The sequence below is a fragment of the Oenanthe melanoleuca genome, chromosome 14 (assembly GCF_029582105.1).
Source record: "Oenanthe melanoleuca isolate GR-GAL-2019-014 chromosome 14, OMel1.0, whole genome shotgun sequence".
Taxonomy (NCBI): Eukaryota; Metazoa; Chordata; class Aves; order Passeriformes; family Muscicapidae; genus Oenanthe; species Oenanthe melanoleuca.
Window position 1 is genome coordinate 4,869,837 of NC_079348.1, and position 21,033 is coordinate 4,890,869.

Here is a 21,033-nt window from a genome sequence, read left to right on the forward strand (position 1 = left end):
CAAAGTAACGAATGCAGCCCAGTGGAGGCTGTTTGTCACTGAATGGTGAATGGCCTTGATTTCACTGGGAAATTCCCCATCCTTTTTATTCTATGCATGTGGAAGAATAAAGTAAATATTTTTGGTCAGCCTTACGTGAAGTGAAAGAAAGATCAGTGATGGAGCTACACTGGGCGGGAGTGGGGAGAGGGATGGCAGGAGAATGTGATCAGCCTGCAAACCTCTCCTGCGTGAGAATGCATTTGCTCTAGGCATGTAACTGCTCATTCTCCCACAGTTTTGTGTATGTGTATTTATAGGTCTTCAGAGACAAACAACTTCCACAAACTAAATGCAGAGTGTTGCCCAGAGCACAAGGTACACGTTATTCCACACAGTGAAATGCATGGATACTCCCATGGATACCTAAAATCTGCTGCAGTTTCACAGCTGCTCCATAAGCAAATAGATCTGTTGCAATGAGGCAGCTACAGAGACCAGTCTTGGATCTGGCAATTGGAAATCTCCATGCACCCGAGCCCTTGCCAGCCTCTGACAGCCTCCCTACAGCAGACCTGCCATTACACACAGAAAACACAGGATGGAGGTGTTTAAGTCAACATTTTTAGTAGGGTATTAACAAAATACAAGAGAAAAGAGTGCAGAAATGTGCCAGGGCTTGTTTTGTTCAGGTAGTTGCCTTCCAAATGTTCAAGTTAATAAATGCATTTAACTCTTTTTTTTTTTCTCCTCGGTGCACTTTATTTGTAACTTGCATGATTTACTGCTGAGGAACCTTCAGGACTTCAGGACTAAATTAGTAAGTTAATCAATGGTTCAATATAATTAGAATGAATCTGCTTTTGCATCCATTGACACAACTCACAAGTGCCAAGTCATCTTTAGCAGCAAATGACGAATCCATACACTGTGTGCAGCTGACAGAGAGCACAGGGCATTGATTATAACGAGTTCATTGATTCTAACAAGTTCAAAGTCACCAGATAACTCAAGATGGGGAATCTCCAAATAAAAGAAATGCCATACCCTTTCCACTTTGGTTTGCCTCTTACGGAACAGCTTTGAAGTGGAAGCTAAATAAAGTCCACTGGAGACAGGAGCCATCCTTCAGCAGCAAGGGCAATGTGATCATAGAGCAAAGCACATCAGAAATAACCCACTGGTCTCACTGGAGTTACAGCTGTGAACAACTGACCTGAGAGGAGTGAGTCAGCCACTTTGGGGCCCTGCCAGAATCTCAAAAACCCTCACATTTCCCATGCCAGCTACATGTGCCCAAACCTGCCCTGCCCACTGTGCATCAGAGTCCTGGGCCAGGGTAAATTTAGCTCTGCTGCCTCAGCACAGCCTCCCTGCTCCCACTGCAGCAGCAGCTGGGTGTCACACAGAGCCACAGCGATGCTCTGCCTGTCCCAACAATGGGTGCAAACTCAGGAAACCTTGAGCATTTTCCAGCTTGTGCTGGACCTTGAGAGTGTGAAGCCAGGGCAAATCCTCCAGCTGTGCATCTACTTGCAGCAACTCATGTGTTCTCCCTACTCTAAGTTTCCCCCCTGCTATCCAGGCTCCCTGCAGGATTTGGGGGATACACAGCCCTGTGTGGTCCCCAATGCATCTTCATCCCTGACCTCTGTGTGATGGCTCCCAGTGCACATCCCAACACGCCTGAAGTGTCTCAGCTGGCACAGTTTGAGGGAAAGGCCTGTTGTGAGGATATAGCTGTTCTCTCCTCCTGTGCTTGCCCAGCAGGTAGGTGGGATGGGGTTTCCCCACTTCACAGAGGTGAAACAAAACTAGGGCTTGTCTCAGTCAAGCAGGGCTGGATTGGTGCTACTGGGACAGATTGCCAATGGTGCTGCTTGTATTAGGTGAGCTAGGAGCACGTTCCAGGGTGCTGGGGTGAGCGCTGGCACTGGTGAAATTGTTTCCCACTTGATTTTGCTGGGAGATGGTGTTTAAATTGCTCTTGGAAAGCACTGGATAAAACCCACCTTAATTGCCACTCGTCCCTCTGCCTCTCACACTTTTTGACCTATGGCATGGTCACAGAAGCACCTGGGGTGAGGGAGACCCCCAGCCCTCACATCTGTGCACACTCCTTCCCCCTCCCTGTTGGGAAGTTGTGTGTGAGCATTTCTAACACTGAGATAACCACGAGTGATACTGAAACCTGGAAACCTCTGAAACCTCTCTTGCCATCAGGAGAGAGTAACAACATCACCGTTAACTCACATTGGATTAAAAAAAAAAAAAAATCTACCTTTCTCTGGGACATTTTCCTGTAAATCTCCAGCCCAGCAATAAACCTCCCCAAACCTCGGTGCCGTCGTTCCGGGGATCTCTGAGCTGGCTTTGCCGCTCCCCCTGCTGGTGGCTGCTCCGTCCCGGGCCAGCGCTGCTCTGGCACCTCAATTTGGGGCCACACGAGCTATTTCTGGCCCCGTGGTCCAGTCCTCGTCACAGCTCCCGTGTGACATTCACAGATATCAGCACTTCGATGCTGCTGTGAATCCAGGAGGAGATAAGAGGCTGATGCTGCTCACAATCAAAGGCAATACAAAGGAGATGCCAAGTGCACTTCAGATTCTTTGAAAATAAAATAGCGAAGCAAATAAAAAACATCTGGGAATTGATGTTTGTTGTTTGTAATTACTTCCATGAGAGTGAAAATCTTTGTTCTCCCACTAGTCTTCCCTCAATCAAAGAATGAAACATTTAAACTATCTCCAGTGTCCTTTGGAGGATTTTAAATGGATAATGTGTGCATTTTTATGTCTGAGAATATTCACTGGTCTGTTTTCATAAGCAGATATGTGCCAAATTCCATATCTTCTTTCCTTTTTATTGGACGCCTTTTAGATTGAGTGCTCCGGAAATGTAGTGGCTGAAAGAAAAAGATAATTTTGCACAGAAGAATTTGTCTAATACAATGTTCACCGGCTCAAGAACAATGAAACACCATTTTGGCATTGGAATGATTGAAAATTCTGTCTTTCAGATGCTTTTGCTTGTGGTTTTTGCACAAGCTCAGGCAAGCAGCAGGCTGGGAATGCAGGGCTAAGCACACTCCTGCAGAGCCCCTGTTTAAACCCAGGGCCACACCAAATCAACTTGGCACCCTCTCATTAAATGGAGGATCCTGAATGCATGTGTAATGAGTAACAAAGTGAGTGTTTTAAGGAGAAATCAGTGCTGTGGATCCCTAAATCACTGCACACACTTACAGAGAAGATTTTGAAGTGGTAATGAGCATCGGGTCAAGCCTTTGAGAAGTTAAGAGTGCCAGGACTTGGCAGAGGAGGCAGCTGACATGCAAAGCAGCCCTTTAACACTGCCTGCATTCATTCAGCCCTTCTCTCCCTGGAGCTGGGATCTAGGATCCTCTGAAGCAATAATGGGATTTCCTCCGTTCCCATGTTTTGTGTGGTGCTCTCACCTTCTTGCTCAATACAGGCACCACAAACCCTGGGGAGAAATATTTAGAACCAGGCTGAAAGCAAAGCCCAAAATAAGCAGATTTGGTGACTGAGGGAATCTAGTGGTCTGATTCCTAGCTTTGAGGGGCTCCATTTCATCCTGTTATCAGTTTGCCACTGGTGCTGCCAGGGAGTGGTAGTGCCAGGTGAAACATTGTGAGCAGGAGCTGTTAAATCCTCCCTCCATCCTTCTACCTGCACGCCCCACATTTGAATATCAATGCATCTTCCTTGGTGCTCTACACCCAGGTGCAACAGGCTAATAAAGGGCTTTTTAGATGACAAATCTTCCTGGATTTCATCAGCTGATTGCCATCTGGGGAAGTCTGACAAAGGCTTTAAATTTGCCACTGTTTTGCCTTTTCCCAGCTGCAGAGGCTTGCAGAAGCGAAATGCGGGGAGGCAGGAAGGAAAGGCTCTGCAGAAAAAAACACACTCAGGGCCCAGATCTGCTAGTATCAGAGAGGAGATAAAGATTTTAGAGAATACAATAGGAGGGAGTTTGTCTTGCTGACTGAAATAACTTACTCTCAGCCTTGGTGACACTTTGCCAGTAGCCATCACAAAGCAGATATCTCACAGGTCAGGTTGCACTTAGAATTAGAACTTGAACACATTTCCAACAAGGGCTTAGTGATCAGTCAAGTGTTATGTGTTTAAAAATCAGCTTTCTTATATTTTATAATTGCAGTCAGGAAATTCTTAGGATTTGCATTTCTGGATTCAAGGGAGGATTAGCTTGAAAGCAGGGAGAGATGAGATTCTAGTTCTGAATGTTCTCCCATGTTTTGACAGTGTAAGATAATCTGTGAGTTGTTATTTATTTTCAGCAGCCTTTTAGAAGGAGTTCCTGCAACTAAAGAAAACCAGGCAGGCAGAGGCTTTGAGGGGCTGTTAAACACTTGTTGGGATCAATTGCAAACTTTTTTCTCCCTAATGCCTCACCTCTCTCTGTGCAGTGACTCATGTGGAAAGGCTCAGGCAATTTACTGGAAATACAGTCACTGCCCTCTCATCACCACTGACTGTGTCTGTCTCTCTGCTTCCAGTGTGTGTTCACAGCTCAGAGTAACTTCAGGAAATGAAAGCTGACAATAGCTGCAGCTCGGTGCAAAGGCGGAGGAGGTGACAAGGTGAAATAGCTGCATCTCAGTTTTACTCCCAATTTTTGAAATCAGAAACATTTTCAATCCATAGATCACACAGCAGTTGCTAAGCCTTTGGAAAAAGGATGTACCAAGGAAGGGGGGGCAAATGAAGGGTTTGTTGGCTCTTTCATCATTTTGTGGGCTGGAGCATAAAACAAGCTAGAAAAATGCTGGTTAGTATGGGAGAGCAGAGTGATGGTATCTGTACGGGTGGATGGGCTCAGCAGTCCTGGGCCTCACTGGGGACAAGGGGCTGGCTCAGCTGTGCAGCCTGGATTCATCATGGGGCCTGTTGGCCCATTAAGGCTTACACCTTAACACCTGATAGATGATGAAAAGTGCCAGCCCAACCTACCCATAGGCTCCAGGTCAGGCCAAGAGCTGCAGGGTGAGAGCCCCAGGCTGGAGACAAAACCACCTTGTTCCCTCCTTCCTTTTCTGCTCTCATTTCCTGCAAATGCCTTGATTTCCTCACCTGCACAAGGGTGTTATGAGAGTTCTTTTTATAGTTTACTTGGATCTTTACAAGTGCTTTGTAAGACCCCAGAAGTCTTACAATAATGTGATGATGCAGAGAAAACATCCAGATCTCCATAGGCTGTTGTCTTGTGCTCTGCTAAAAGCAGAGATTTGGCTGCTGATGTCCATATAGCTTGAAGAAATAACATGATAAATTGCATCTAGCTTTGGCAAGAGGGTCTTGGACAGACTGTGGGACTGGAGGGCCGGGAAATCTGGGCATCAGGCTAATTTCTGTCACCCTTTCCTCAGGCAGTATTGATGCACAATAACTCAGCTGCCAAATAAAGTGATACCATCAGCTTCCAATTCTTCAACTTCCAGACCAGAGCCTTTCTTTCAGAAAATAATCCCTCTCCAGCCTTTCAGTCTGGAGCTGGTACCTGGCACCATGCATACAAAATCAGGGTTGGGAGGTGTGCTTTTCAGTCTGAGCTGGCTCTGGATGGAGATGCTGTGAGTTAAGAGGCTTTATAAACCTCTCTAATTGCAATGAAAGAAACATTCCCCTGCTTTCCAGCAGAGACTCTTTTCTAGCTGCATTCTGGGGCTGGCTGTAGCCTGAGAAATTCCTCTTATCCACCAGAACTGAGAGTCACTACTCCTTTCCTCTTGTTTTATTTTCCTCACACTCTTCAGAAAAAGGCTGAACGTTTGCCCTCTGTGTTCCTCAGTCCTGCCAGCAAACACCTGTGAGTCCTGAGCATTTCAGGAGTTTGAGAGCACTCTGGTGTTGAATAAGCAGCCTCTTGAATAAGGACTCAGGGATGCAATGCAGAAAGTCACTGCTGATAAGGACTGCATTCTAGTGGGTGTTTCTGTGCTGGGAAAACAGCCCTTGGGGCTGGGGAAAATTAGAGATGTCATAGACAAGGGGCCAGGGTCAGTGAGCTACCCCAACACAGCTGATCAGTGTGAGTGCAGATCTCAGCTGCACCCCAGCACCAGGAGGTGCTCAGGGGGGCATCAAAACGGGAGGAGAAAGAATTTTTAGTTAAATGTTTGACAAATGCCCTCCTCCTGCCTTTCTTCACAAGAAATGCCTTCTAGCACTGAGAATTTAGCTAAACCCTCAGCATCAAATTTGGTGGGTTTGGGGTTTTTTTGTACAGGTGTGAGGGTCACGTTGAAAGAAAAGGTATCAAGTTGCAAAGTGATTATGGAGCAGATGCAGCCTGTCTGACTTTCTTCTTTCTTGAAACTTTCCTAGAAGTTTTTGTCACTGCATTGGCAACAGGACCCAAGCTGATAATCCACTGTGGCTTGCTAAGGCTGGCACCATGGTGTCAGTCAGCCAGCCTGATGTCCCCAGGCTGCTGCTGGGCTGGTGAGATGTGACTGTGGCTAATGAGGGAGCTGTTTGCTCAGCAGCCCGTGAGGAAATTGCTGGAGTTTGTGCTGGGTGTCTGGTGGCTGCCAGTGCTGTCAGTGACACCGAGAGCAGCTCTGATCGTGCATCAGCAGATGCTCCACAGGAGATCTGTGAAACTGCCTTGGAGTTCTGGCACAGCTCAAGCACGAAGGATTATGAGCTTGACTTTCCCCTTGTTGGTCTGGGGATGAACCAGAGCATTCCTGAACTCTGTAGATCCGGTCCAAATGGGGAGAAGTGGTGGGAAAGGGAGAGCCCACGTAGGAGGTCATCACTTCTCTCAGTTTTGCCTCCTGAGAGACATCTCTCTTCCCCAGGTATCCCTTCCTGCTCTGTGTAATCCTTACAGGCAGCAACTGCTGCTTTATCTGCATATCCTGATAGGACAGTCCCTATCCCACCCCACAGCAATGTTCTCTCTGGGACATTCCAGCTGGCTCCTCTGCAGATCTTGGCCACAGCCAAGCCATAACCTTGAGGTTGGGCACTGAAATTCTGGTGGAATCCTCCAATGCTGCACCCCCAGCTGCTGCAGCCCCTTCCTCTTCAAAAGGCCTTCACTCTTCAAAAATACCCTGGGCAGGAGCTTGTCTTTATCAGTTCTGCCCCCAGCTTCAACCCCCAGGTCATGAACAGGAAGGCTGATTGAAATTTGGAAGAAAGATTAATTTGTTCCCTTTGATCCCCTCAATACCAGCACATGAAGCCTCTCTGCAAGTCTGATGTGCCAGGCCTGCTCCAGAGAGTTTAATTGACCATTGTAATTACAGGGCTTAATTTATTTTCTGGAGTTTTTCCTTAAGGGACAGATGAGGGTCACAGATTTGGAGGGCATCTCATTCCCCATAAAACTGTGCAAAACAGCAATAAACAGCCAGCCCTGAAGTTTTGCTTCCAGCAGTGTTCTGTAGATTCCCAGACCTCTCTTGCTCTTCTGCCCCCTTCACCCTTGGCTGTGTTATGGCTGGAGGAGGCAGAAGATAAAACCCTGAAGGCAGCAGCAGAGCTGAGGATGTGTCAGGAAAGATTGGGCTCTCTTGGTGCAGATGGCAATGGAGTGAGATCAGCTGCTGGCAGGAGCTGGGGGGATGTGTCCAGGAGTCAGGGCATAATCTGTCTCTGCCTGATTTTTGTGGCATCTCTTTATTTATTTGTACTTGAAATGTTTTTGCCCTCTTTGTCTGTGGTCCTTTGTGCTCATTTCTGGGGAACAGTGAAATTGTGGGGTGTTTCTGCAGCTCTGTCTATGGATGCAGCTGGTGGCCATATAAGTACAAAGTATTACCCTTATAAATCATTTAGTCACTTTTCCTCCATGAAAAATGATCTGTCTTTATCAGCCCTCCAAAAAAGCAGAAATAGAAAGGACAATTTCTTTCAAATGCTGCTCAGCATTATCAGATGGATGACACAGAGGTCCCAGCAGGCCTGCTTTGTCTGGGTTTGTGCCTGTTTTGCTGAAGGCATGGTCATGAGAGCAGTTTGTTGAAGACTTGGGTTATATCATGAAAACCAGAATTTGAGTTGACTCTCTTGTCCCAGTGGGGATGGATTTATTCCAGATCAGAGAAAGTCTCACCATCTCCAGCTTTCCTGACTTGCCATCAAGACCATTGCCATTTCCAAAACATGTTTTCTGTTCTTTTTGGAGGGAAAAGGTACCCTTGGCACTGTTTTGTGTCCCCAGTGAACCCTTTGCTACCAGAACAAGATGGTTTCCCATTAATGTTCTTGGCAGTCTGAAAAAACACTGCAAACTTCTTAATAGACTCATGAATGTCAGGCTTATGGCATCATGTGTTGTGGTTTTCTACACCCACCTCTGCCTCACAAGTCCTTGAAGCTGTAAATAGAAGGAAGCGTTGGGAATGGCCAGTTTGAGCACTGAGAAAAGGCTGGAGCAAAGCTGCAACCTTCAGAGATCTCATCCAAAAGAAAGGATGGGTCAGGACTGACTTCTGGTTAAGTGATTTCTCCTCAGTGAAAAGGACTGGCAAGGCAGGATCATCTTTGCCTTTTCCATCAGGAATGTGTTCTGTCTTATATCTGAGGAACAAAGGAGTGATTAGGGGGCAGCTATAATTGCATTTTTGGAATAAGTTCCTGTTCAGATTTAATACCGTGACATTATGCTGTTTATGATGCGTGTAATTAAAGTAAAAATAACATCTTTTACTCTGCTCTGGCCTGGTCAAGGAATCTGAGATATGTTGTTCTCCAAGGAAGAGATTGGAAAAGGGAAGAGGGTGCAAGGGATAAGTGGATTGTTTTGAAAGACAACTAAAAAGGGGGAGAAAATAAAACAATAAAGCAGAGAAAAGCCAGAGGCTATCCATGCATATCCCCAGGCACTCTGTTCATTCCAAGCTTATCAAAATTTCTAGACCCTGGTTTACTCAGTTCCTTTTGTTTGGAGTCCAGCTGCATTTCTGGTGCATGGTGAAGTAACCATGTGCTTTTATGTGTCTCCTCGAGCTCTTCCCCTTCTCTGACACACTACATCACCCTGGGGGTCTGCCTGAGAAGCCTGGAGTTGGCAGGAGTAGGGCTGAGCAAACATCTCTCAGCTGGTGAAAGGAATTCCTGGCAACACCTGGCAAGCTGAATCTTCTCACACTGTTCTGCATACCAGGGACCCTCACCTTGCATTAGCCCTCAAAACAAAAATGCAGTCTTTTCCCAGTGCCAAAATCACACACACTCAACAGTGTCCCTCTGCCTGGTCACCAGCCCTTGCCAGGTGCCTGGATTGGCAGGGAATGGATGATGAGATTGAGCTGCCCAGTGAGGGATGTCTCAGCAGGGATTTCCTTGGTTAATTTTATTGGCAAATCTGGTATCATTCTTACCCAGCTCCTGGAAAGAAACATCCCTTTCCACCCCTAACACCCACATTTCCTGTGTGCCCAGCTGAGGACTGGTGCTCATTCACATCCTACTCTTGGGCAAACACAATTTCTAAGGTAACATTCAGGTGTCCAGGCTACTCAAGAAAGATTTTGATGTTCAGCAAAAATGATCAGACCTACAGAGCTTGTTGTGCCCCCTAAGGTGCAGGGGCAGGAGGTTTTTGATGGGCTGGGCTATGGTCAGCAGTGTGGCTGGGTGATGTCTTAGTGGCTTGTGATGGGAATGACCATCCCTCCTACTATGAGGATTCATGGCTATCTCCCTGGTTGGTGGTGGAAATGGGGAGGAAATGATCCTTGGCTGAATCAGAAGCTTGAGGGGGAACGGTCTGGTCTCTAGTACAGACCTCGTTTGGTGATTTCCACTGAAGAAATGTCTATATCATCGAGAATCTGCAGCTTGGTGATGGATGAAAGATTCTTCTGCCGATGCTTGTACTGCAGGACTTTGTTTTCATTGATGAAAACATGGAAATAGTCCTGGTCAGAGTAGATTTCCACCTGAAAGAGAGATTGTGTTATGTTCATGTGGCCTTACTGGACCTTGCTTCCATCGTGTCAGGGAGCTGCTGGATCTGTCCACCCACTTCAAATTCTGTCAGAGCTCACACACACACACTGCTCACCCCCACTCTGGGCAAAAAGAGGTAATAACTGAATTTTTTATTTCATGATAACAAAATCTGGTGGTAATACAAAGCCTAAATTGAAAACAAATACAGCATCCAGGGATTATTGCTGGAGCTCTGCATGTCTGTGCCAGAGTTGGTTATAAATCACCAGGTTATAACAGAATTACTAACAGGAGACAAAGCCAGAGTGGGGATGTTGCTGAGTATTGGCAGGAAAGGCAATGGGGAGCACCCCAGTATTGGCTGGGTTGTTCCTCTTACACCTGAGGAGACCTGTGGGGTGACACAGGGTTACCTGGAAGGGCTCCTTTGCTTTGAAGGGGAAGGTGCTGTTCACCTCTTCCTGCCCCCAGTGGCTGTTGAGGAAGGAGTTGCAGACGATTCTGGAGCTGGAGAAGCGAGGGTTGAAGTGGAGAGCGATTTGGTCTCCGGGGTCACAGAGCATATTAATTTCAAACCTAAGACAGTGAGAGAAAAGGGATGGAGAGCTGTGAACGATGCTTCTGGCCCTGGTGATCCAGGAGAGCTGGGAGCAGAGCATGTCCTTACATGCTTGAACTGGAGCTGGTCTCACCCTTGACCACGATGCTCCATCCAGGACAGATTCCCTCTGGGTGCAGGGCTTCAAACTGCAGACAAGGAGGAGGACACAGCCAGGTGGCAGAGATGCACTGCCCCACTCAGTCCTTACACTTCTTTCTCACATTTTCACTATAATCTTCTTTCTCTCCCCTTCCCACACAGGCACACACTCTATCCCTGTCTTTTTCTCACTCCTAAATAATCTCAGGGACTCTAAACTGATAAGAAATCAAGTCTCTATGACATCCAGGTGATGAGGTGGGATTTGCTGTCCCTGAGGTCTTTTGTAAAGAGCTGAGCAGGATCAGAGAGAAAAAATAAAAGAACTTGAATGCCTTCATTGTTGTCAGGACACAAAGATATTCTACTTCTCTCTGCACCTGAGCAATACAAAATCTGAAGCAGAAAACTTTGTGATGCTTCGAAGCAGAGGCACAGGTGCAAAGTGACATCCAGTCTGAGCTCATCCACCATTACATGGCTGATTCTTCCCCCAAGCTCCTGCCTGATCCCCTGTTCCATGTGCTCCTCCCATCTCCAAGATTAAACTTGCATAAAATGAGCTGGAAAATGTTCCTTTTTGAATAATTCATAGTTTTATTAAATAACGCATTTTAATAAGAAGTTCTTCCCATTTCACCTGCCCTTTTTTTTTTTTTTTTTAGCACTCTAATGATCTTGTATTTCTGGGCATCCCCTATCACAAACTTATTGCTCACATTAGGAAAATTTCCCCAGCCTTGCCATCTTCACTGCCAGTTGCTTGCCTTCCTATAGGTCAGGATTTCAACTCCCCGGTTTCTTTCTCTGTCATGGGTTCCTATTTTCAATGCTTTTTTGGAAAAAAAGCAGGAGTTGAGACATTTGGGCAGGATTTGGTGATAACCAACCCCATAACCTTGTGCCTGGCTACTTTGGGAGGGCAGCTTTGGGATCCCACACATGGTCATTGAAAGGCTCTGAGCTGTGTTCACCCCTGGGAGGCACAGACAGCTGCTGGGGCTGACTGAGCTCTGGATTCAAGGAGCAAGTGGTGATGGCAGCACCCAGGTTCACTTTGCCTTGACCCTTAGTTTGCCATCATTACACCCAGCCCAGCAAGAGACACAGAGAAAGAGCTGTTCCCTCTGCTGCTGGCTGTCCCACACACACAGGTCCCAGCTAAAGCCCTCCTGTTGGAGTGTGAAAACAGTGAGAATTGCTGTCATTAGGGCAGCACTACCCCAGACCAGCCCTGGTATAACCATCATGAAAATCTGACCTGTTGCCTATTACTGAGCACCACGAAACTCAGTTTTGCAGCAGCCTGGACCAGACGGGCATAGAGGAACAGCACTGAAAGTAGCACCCCTGTGTTATTCAGGATTTCTACCTGTCTGGCCCTTCTCTCCCGCTCCCCTTTCTCCAGTGCCAGCCCCGCGCTGTCACCCCGCACAGCCCGGGCGGTGCCACACGCTGTCCCAGCGCTTACCCGCAGTGCCATCGCTCGCCAGCCCGCAGAGCAGCCGGGGCGCACGGACAGACGGGTTTTTATAGATGCTGGAGCCCTCCTGTGCAGGGATTGGCATCACAGCGGGATGAGGTCTCCTGCCAGAGCCGGCACTGCGGGGATGGGAGCAGCAGATCCCGCTGAGCCCGCGGGGTCAGCCCGGTCAGGCGTGCGGGACTAACCCACACCCAGCCCCGCTCTGGCGGGATGTGTGTGATCCAGAGGGCTCCGATGTGTCTAAGGCATGAAGGAAAGATGGGGACTCCCAAAGCTGAGGGGGATAGCAGGAATCATACCCACCTCAAGGTCCGGAGAGAAGGGAGGTGGCAGAGGAGAAATGGTGCGTCCGACAGGGGCTCAGCTTCACCCTGACCGTCGGAGATGTTTTTTTTCTCCCTGTTTTCTTTTTTCTCTCTTTGTGAGTCACAGCCTGGCCTGAAATGAGCTGATGCCAGCTTTGTCACAGCCCCTTTTCCCCGTCGTGGCGCCCCGGGCCGGCCAGGCTCGGGATGCTGCTGTGCTGAGCTCAGCACGCCCCGGATCCGCATTTCCCTTCCCTGCTGGGGACAATACAGGGATTTGGGAGCAGGGTGAGCGAGCCTTTGTCCAGTATTTCCTGACATGGAAATGCACCAAGAAATGAGCAGCGTTGAAATGAATTTCAGTGATGAGGTGTTTTCACGCCGGCAGTCAGCATCAGCTGCTGTGAAACTAATCGAGGGAAGGGAGGGATGGTTGTGCATCCTCTCCTTTCCACAGTGTAAATGCCTTAAAAACATGAAGTGCTGTCCCCATCCCTGTATGCATGGGAGGCTGTGATGGTCCTTGGCTGGTCCTGCAGGAATCCATGGCTTTCATGGATTAAAGCCCCCTTAGTGTATGGGCCACAGCGCTGGTATTATTTAATGTTTATTTTATTTCCTGCAGATAAGCAGAATGATAACCACTATTCCAAGTTCTGCTGCCCTCGGCGGACAATTAAAAATGCAATTCAGCAGACATAGAAGCCAACAGCTTCTCTTGGGACTGAAAAAGCCAAGTCCCAGGCCAGGATTTTCCCATTTGGACTCTCACAAAACCGAGCTTTGTAAAGCTGAGCTCAGCCCTGGTCTCCTCGCTCTGCCCGCGGCTCTGCAGGCGCTGTGCTGAGGAGCAGGAGCAGCGCTCTGTGCTACAGGTGGCAGCATTGGGACGTGCAAGGGAGCCCCGAGCCAGCAGCAGAGGTGCCGAGGTGGTGGTGGGAGGACAAGGACAGGACATCCCACCTGTCACTGCTTGGGTTGCTGAAGGATGATGGACATCGGAGTCTCCATTCTGCCGGGCTGCATCTTTCTCCTTCTTATGGCCTGAACCCAATATTGTGTTTTCAGTCTCCAAATCATCACTCCCTGCTCGTTTCTGCTGCCTGCAAGGGGCTGCAGGGAGAAAGGGATGCTTTTGAGGTACTTATAGTGATGCTGGGCAGAACTAAGCAGAACTGATGTCCTGCATGTAGGAAAGAAGGGGTCTGCAAGCTAAATAAGTGTGTCAAGTTTATAATAATTGTGTTAATGGTATCAGTGGATGAGGGTAAGGCTTGGGCACTGCAAAGCAGGTTGTGTTCAGGCAGGCTCAGCTCCTTCTCAAAGGGGGAGTGTGGGTCACCCCAAATCCAGACAGGCTTCCCAGAGCCTTTTCCCACCAGACCAAATCAGGGGCTGTGATTTTCCCAGTGCACACAACTGGGCAAGACTTGCTTATCTGCTGCCTGGCAGTATTTATACCTCCTGTGCAGGCATTTCAACTTCTTCAGGGAATTTCTAAAACTCCCTTGTGCAAGCAGGGGTCATCCCTGTGCTCCAGCCATGCTGCTTTAGAAATGTGTTACCCCAGGAAGAGTTTGGGATGTTGCTTTGCTGGCTCTTCCCCAATCCCTTTCCCCCAGATCTATGGCTCTGCAATAACTTGGGATGTCTCTCCAGCACTGCTGTCCACATGGGACTGGCCATGTCAGTGCTATGCCAGGGCTGGATGGTGTGAATGCTCCTCCAGGCTTATAAAATAATTACAAAACCTTTGTGATAAACCTGGATGCCACAGCCTGTGGTATCTCTCTGTTTCTGTGATCTCACTCTGCTGTGCTTTATGGAACTGGCCAGGAGAGGGCTGGAGAGTGCAGGCAAATCCCTGAGATAAATTATAACAATAACAAAATTCAGACATGGTTCTAACTCTAACTCTGGAAGAGTCTGATGCAACACCTGCTGCTGCTCTGGGACAGGGGTCAGTGCTGCAGCCTGTGGCTCACATCCCTGCTGTAAGGAGACTCCAGGCTCTCTGGCAGGAGCCCCTTGCAGCTGCTCAGCCCAGGCATCCCAAGGCAGCTCATCAGAGAGCACCAAAGGAAAACATCACACCCTGTAAGGTGGCAAGAGCACCAGGGGAAGCTGACACCCCGGCACACGCTGCTGGGAGCCTCTGCCCCTCACTGCTGGTCAGCCCTGCTAATGAGAGCAGCCTCGGCGCTGGCAGCTCCTGGGAACCAAGTGTTGGTCAGATTTTCCATTCTTTGGCCTCCTGTTAGCACGTCCCATCATCTTCCCAGTTAGGCACTGGTGCTAGGGAAGGGAAGGGCATGTTCTCTTCCTTGGCAGTTGTCTGGGTAGCTGCTGGTTATGGAATTCTGCTTTTATTCTTGTGGATGGTAAGAAAAGGATCTTGGTTCTGTCCCGGACAGTGCTGTGAATGGAACTCATTGCAAGTGAAGTCTCTGCCTCTCATTGCTCTTTCCCCACTGGTGGAAAGGGGGAGGTGATCCCAGCCCTCGACAGGGCCAGGAACCCACACAAGTGCAGCTGAGGCCAAACCTGGAGCCGCTGCTGTCCCCGGCACAGCTCAGGACTTCCCTTCTGCGGCTTTGAGGAGCGCGGATGAAAGGCAAGGCAGTGGAAACACAAAGCATGCCTGGTTTATTTTATTTATGACTGGCCTCTGCTTAAAAGGAAACCAGCATTATCAGTCCCAGCACTGCCAGGTCAGATGAGTAAATGAAAGAGGAGGGTTTAGTTTATGATCGGGAGCTGGAGTTTGCTCTTATAAGGGCATCCCAGCAGGCGTTTCCTGCTGCCACCTTGCTGCTGGTCCTGTCAGGGGACGGCCAGGCTCAGCCAGAAACTGAACCAGGGTCTTCCAGAGGTGAAAGCCTTGAGGCAGAGAGTGGCTGAGAGCAGGCTGGACCTAGCCCTCCTTCTTTGGCTTGGGGCAGCCACATGTGCCATGACACAACATCCCTGCAGCCGGCACATCCCAGCAGGTCCATACCCCACACCTGCTGCACTGTTACCCTGCCAGGCTTGGTGAACCATGACTGTCCTTTCCTGCTCGATTCCCCAGGGACAAGGTGCTAAAACCAAGTCAGAGTAGTCCCCTTTGCTCTCACCAGTGACTCCAGCTGGAAAGGAGTGGTGGGTTTGGGGTTTGGGGCTTGGCTGGTGCTGATCCTCACCCATTGCTTCTTCTCTGTGAGGCACAGGCAGAAGGTAAACACACAACCTGGCACGGGCTGTTGTTTTTAATGCCTGGGGATTTTAGAGCCAATATTTGATGATCTGTAAATGATTGCCCTGTTGTATATGCAGGGACCTGATTTATCCTGCTCCTTGATGATACCTTCCAACCTCCTCGAGGAGACATCTGCTTCCCTCTTCCTGGTGATTGATGGAGGAGGAGGAGAACTGGCACTTAGCCCCGTCGTGCTCCTCAGAGTTGGCTTGTGGGTGTACTGCTTGTCCCTCCATGGTGGTCTTTGGCTCAGAGCTACACCATTGACAGATCCTCAGGGGGAGGGAGGTTATGTATGAACTTTCCCTGCTCACTTTTATGTTGAGTGTCTGGTTCCTCAGGAGCAGCATCAGCACTGTCAAATCCCCCTTCATTCCCCATTGCTAACTCTTGCCAATTCAGAAGTTCTTCCCGGAGGCTTCCCAGGTGAGGTTTGTCTCTGGGAGCCATTCTTCCTCAGTTTGAGCAGCTCTTATTCCACGTTGAACGATTTCCTGCCCCAAAGCAGAGGGGGAGGACGAGGCACATCACTGGAGGGGCTGCAGCTTGGCCGTGCGCTCCGCTCCCGCGCTCGGCTGCGCCTACAAGTAACAGCACGACCCTCTCCTGCTGATGCTCCCCCTGCAAGCTCTGTGCCAGCCCCTTGGCCAGGGAGCCACGTGGCAACAGGCCTGAGCACGGCCCAGGCGGGCCACGCTCCTCCTATCAAAGGCTGCACTCGTGCCCGGGAGCAGCGCGTGGGCTGCAGCTGCAGCCATGCGCCGCAGCTGGGCTTGGAGAACACAGAGGAGAGGGAGCCTGGAGCGGGGGAAAGAGGGAGGGAGGCAACCTGTGAGGTTTTGGGGATGCTCTGGGTTCAGGGAGCAGCCAGTCACAAGTGTCTCCCCTGTGCTGGAGCCCCTCAGGCTATTGGCAGGTTTCATCAGGACTGTTCGGGTCTGGGGAACATCGGAATTTGTGTAGCCCTGCTTTTTCACCATTTCTACTGAGATTTATTAACACAAGCAGCTGTTGTCAGGTTCTGACATCATACAAATTTTCCATGCTGTTGTTTTATATCCTCATCACACCTCAAAACAGGTGTGCAGCCCTGCAGGCTGGGTCCTAGAGAAGGTCCAGTTTGGGGCAGATGCTGATTGGCACCAAAGGAGACAGAACAACTCTAAAAAGAAGGAAACAATGAGACCATCAGCATCACAAACATTTCAGCCTCCTCCAGCCAGTCGCTCAGCCCAGCCCTCAGTGACCTTTCCCAGGCACAGAGAAGTGCAAATGATACCCAGAAGGAAGATGTGCCAAGGCCAGAGCCAGCACAGCCCCTTCCCAGCAGCCAGCCCAGGGAGCTCTGTCCAAGAGCCACTGTCTATCAGGGTGGCAGAGATGGTGCTGCCTCCAACCAGGATGAGCAGTTTTTCCTCCAGGCAGACCAGTGGTGGTCAGTGCTGGGACACAATAGATGGCATCATGCCAGGCTCCTGGAGCTGCTGAGAGAAGGGTCACCCCAAGGTGACCACCAGGGAGCTCAGAGCGGGTTTGGAGGCATTGTCAGGGAGGAACTCTGGGTTTGGTCAATGAAAAGGGTTTAGGGACTGAGAGGATTGCAGCTCTGGGAGCCAGACCATGTCCTTCCTCCACCTCTGAGTATCTGACCCTCTCCTTGCACCACCACTGCTCCCTTCTCTCCATCCTGTTGCACTGAAGCACCACTCATCATCTTCCCTGCTGCACCAGAGAGCAGAAGGGATGTAGGGCCCACTCCCCATCCCAGGCTCTGGGAGAAGGTGGGATGACACAGGGGTGAGTGCTAGGAAGGGCATTTTCAGCCTGGCAGGGCCTGGCACACATCCAGAGGTACCAGTACCAGCAAGACCCCACACACATCTGTGTCAGGCCACTCAGTCAACAAACCCTGGAGCTTGGAGCACTGGTCCTCATCATGTGGGCTCTGACCTTTGCTACTGGTGGCTGAGGAGAAGCACTGGTTGTTGCAGCAACCTACAAGAGGCAGCTGGGGAGGAGGATGCAGCTTTTTGCTATTTTGGAGAGCAGGGAGGAAGAGGAAGGGCTGCTAACAGAGACCGAAACTAGAAAAATGACGACGATGACAAAAAACCTTCCCCCATTTAAGGAACCAAGTGCATTTGCATTTGTTTCCTGATGTGACCAGGATAGCTCAAAGTGAGAGACACAGGAGAGGCACACATTCAAGTTTTGGAGTGGCAGCTCCTCAGGTCCCAGGGTGGGACTGTTTCAGGTGGACAGGACAGAGCCCCCCCAGCCCCCTGAGTCCCTGAGCTGCCCAGGGGCCGGGAGGTGCCTTTGCCCATCCCTCTCTCCTTTGCCTGGCTCCCCTCCATCCTCTCCCCCAGCCACTGCCCAGGAGTAGCTGCCTTGCTGCCACACCCCAGAGCCAGGCAGGAGCCAAGGAGGTGGCACCCAATGGTTCCACATTTTTTGGAGATTTTGGGGCTCAGAGTAGTGCTGAGGAATGAAGAGGAGGAATCATGTCCCTCCCTATAGCCATGTCTGCTGCTGTCCATCCTGCTGAGCAGCAAGCCCACCTCTCCCTCATGAGCTCTGCTCCTCTCTGCCCCTTCCCACAGTGAGACTCTGACCCTGCTCCAGCTCCTCATTCACAGACAGTGAAATTGTTCTTCTTGAGACAAGCAAACAGACAGCCCCTGCCCCAGGGAGCCTGTGGTCAAGCTGTTGAGATGCCATGTTATTTGGTTCCTTCTCTATTTTCATTTTGACTTTTAGACTTGCAGATGGGCTCCAGCCACAAAATCTGGAGGCAGCTCCAGCTTCCAGTGACGCCTGGCTTGGGTGGAGCCTGAATCCAGGCTGTTGATTTAGTCCCTCTCTATTTCTGGTGCTGGGTATACATAATTTGATTCTATATAGTTATGGATAGAGCTAAGTAGAGTGTGAGAATTCCAGCACAGGAGGTGAAGGGATGTTTTGTGAATGAAATATTTGTTAGTGCAAGGTTTCAGCAAGAGGAAGGGACAGAAACTGGCAGGAGGAGCATGGTGTGGGGGGATGGAGGGGTCCAGCAAGGGATTTAATCCACAGAAGACTCCACCCAGACCCACCCACTCTTTGGCTGCAGTTTTCCTCCTCATAGAGCAGCTCTGGGAATTGGGGTTGAATCCCATCTGCATCTCAGTAGCAGCTCAAGAGAAGCCAAGGCATGCTCAGGAGCTAAGGACAGAGCTGTATCCATCTCCTGCCATGGCTGATGGTGGGTTTCCAACCCCTCAGGGCTGTGGAGCAGGCTCAGAGGGAAATGCCATTTGCTGCAGTCAGGGGCAAAACTCCCACTGATGGAAAAGGACAAGGACTGCAGGGGTTTGGCCTCCATCTTCAAGAGACATCTGTGGTAGCTCTGACCTGCCTCAGCACCTCATCAATCCCGTTTTGTACTTGATGTGGATCATAGCCTGGGGAGATGTTATCCAACCATGACTCTGCTCCTCACATCCTCTGCTGCTACTCCTCCTCCTCCTCCTTTAGATCTGTCTGACGGGAGAAATTATCTTGTTTTCTGGAGCTTTTACCAAACTGCAAGGGGTTTTCCAAACCATCTGGAACAGCTCATGGAGCTGGAGTGGAGTGTAACGCTGAGGGTAGAAATAGGGTCATGGAAACAGAGGCACCCTGTTAGATTAATGTTTGGGAGCGACACTTGGGACAGGCTGAGTTCAAAAACTCACCCCACTGACAAAGGAAAACAGCTGGCAAAGAGCAGTGAGACCCTGCCCACACCACCACGTGCCTCTGGGTCCTGCTCCAGGGGCCACCAGTGCCCACCAGTGCCCACCAGTGCCCACCAGTGCCCACCTCAGCACAGGGATGTGGCACAGTGCTCTGAGTGGGTGTTTTGGTGTCCCAATCCCTGCTCCTAAATCCAGGCTGTGAGAGAAGCCAGTATTTTGCAAAGGGCAATGAGGCCCCTTGGGTTAACTGGAGGCTGCCAGCTTGGCATCCATCACTGCTGAAATACTGAGATGGCTTTGAATACAAAGCAAGATGTAGCTAATTAAAAGAGGGGTGTAACTGATGCCAATCCCAGAAAATGATGAAAATAGACCTCTGCTCTTCATTTCTGCAGGGCTAGGATTTGGGCTGATAAAGAGGATCTTGTCAATGCCACAGCCTTGGTTGTGTGGTTTGACTGGGCCTCAGGCCATGGTACAGATAGAGTGGAGTGGAGTCTGCTGCTCTGATAAAGGGATAAATTCTAACAGTGCAAAGCCATCACAGCTCACCTGGTGGGAGGACAAACGGGGCTGGGATGTGCAGCTGCCCTGGGGAGGTGTGTGGGGTTCACAGTGAGGTTGCACAGTGGTTGGTTCTTGAGCGCCCCCAGTTTTACCTGTTAAGTGAAAAAATAAAACCCTTCCGGTAACATTTTTAGGCAGCCACCAAAATGTAATCCAGATCACTCAGCAAGCCAGAATTGCCTTTTTTAGCACAACCACAAGGAGATTCTAGGAAAAGGGAAGGTGTGATTTATAGGATGGGACAACCTGTTTCTTGGAAAGTATGTGAAAGCCATGGCAGAACCATGACATTTAGCCTTATTTTGGTGGGACAAACAACTTCTAAAAACGTTTCTGTGGTTCCTTCAGAGTAATCCAGGCTCCTAGGAACAGTCCTCAGGTTTGTGATTTCAAAGGCCTGCAGCAACTCTGACAGTGTCCCATCAGCTGTCCTTGGCTGTGGTGGGGTGAGGATGGAGGGTGTATTTCCTGTGGCTGTGACATGTCCCCATGTCCCCAGCTCTGGTGTCCCCTTGCCAAGAGGAGGGTGGCACACTGGGAGTGTCCAGGAAAAGTGCTCCAGAAGTGATTCAGGGCCTGGAAATGTTGTTCTATGCAGACAGGATGGAGAAGCTCAGTTTATTTTGTATTACTTTTTGTTATTTATTTTAGCACTGTATATTGAAAAATTTTGGCTGGTGGATGATGATATCCCTAAATATCAGGATTGAGAAGGGGGAGGATTTCCTGGGCCAATAGGAAAAACAGGATAAGATCAGATGAATGAACACAAAAGGATATAACTTTGGGCTGGAATGAACCTAAGATCATCTGAAAAATTTAAATGGGGTCTGGAACACCCAATCCCCCTGCACTGATTGCCATGAAATCTTTAACTTCTGCAGAGAATATTTGGGAGTTCAGGGTGAGGGATTCTTGCACGCTGTGGCTGTACCTCCACCTGCCAGCCCACAACAGGCTGGCAGGTTTTAAACCCAGATTTAAACACTGATGGCCTCAGGCTTTCCTATCCAGGCAAGAAAACAAGCTGTGAAAAAAGTAAACATGTCACTGAGGTATTTTCCTTTCAGATGGGTTGAT

General features: G+C 49.4%; 1 protein-coding gene across 2 annotated transcripts; it reads right to left on the reverse strand.

Annotated features, from left to right (window-relative positions):
- Positions 1 to 7,342: 7,342 nt before the first annotated feature.
- GRIFIN (galectin-related inter-fiber protein) lies at positions 7,343 to 12,550 on the reverse strand. 2 transcript variants are annotated; one of them, XM_056503239.1, is made up of 5 exons: positions 12,428 to 12,550; positions 12,110 to 12,240; positions 10,606 to 10,685; positions 10,352 to 10,514; positions 7,343 to 9,925 (listed from the first exon to the last, which is right to left on the reverse strand). In XM_056503239.1, the coding sequence occupies exons 2-5, from the start codon at positions 12,119 to 12,121 to the stop codon at positions 9,761 to 9,763; spliced, it is 420 nt and encodes a 139-aa protein (XP_056359214.1). In that variant the 5' UTR covers positions 12,122 to 12,240; positions 12,428 to 12,550; the 3' UTR covers positions 7,343 to 9,760. The 2 variants fall into 2 exon arrangements, with proteins under 2 accessions (XP_056359214.1, XP_056359215.1); XM_056503240.1 differs by having other exon boundaries at positions 12,110 to 12,267.
- Between the last annotated feature and the right edge of the window lie 8,483 nt (positions 12,551 to 21,033).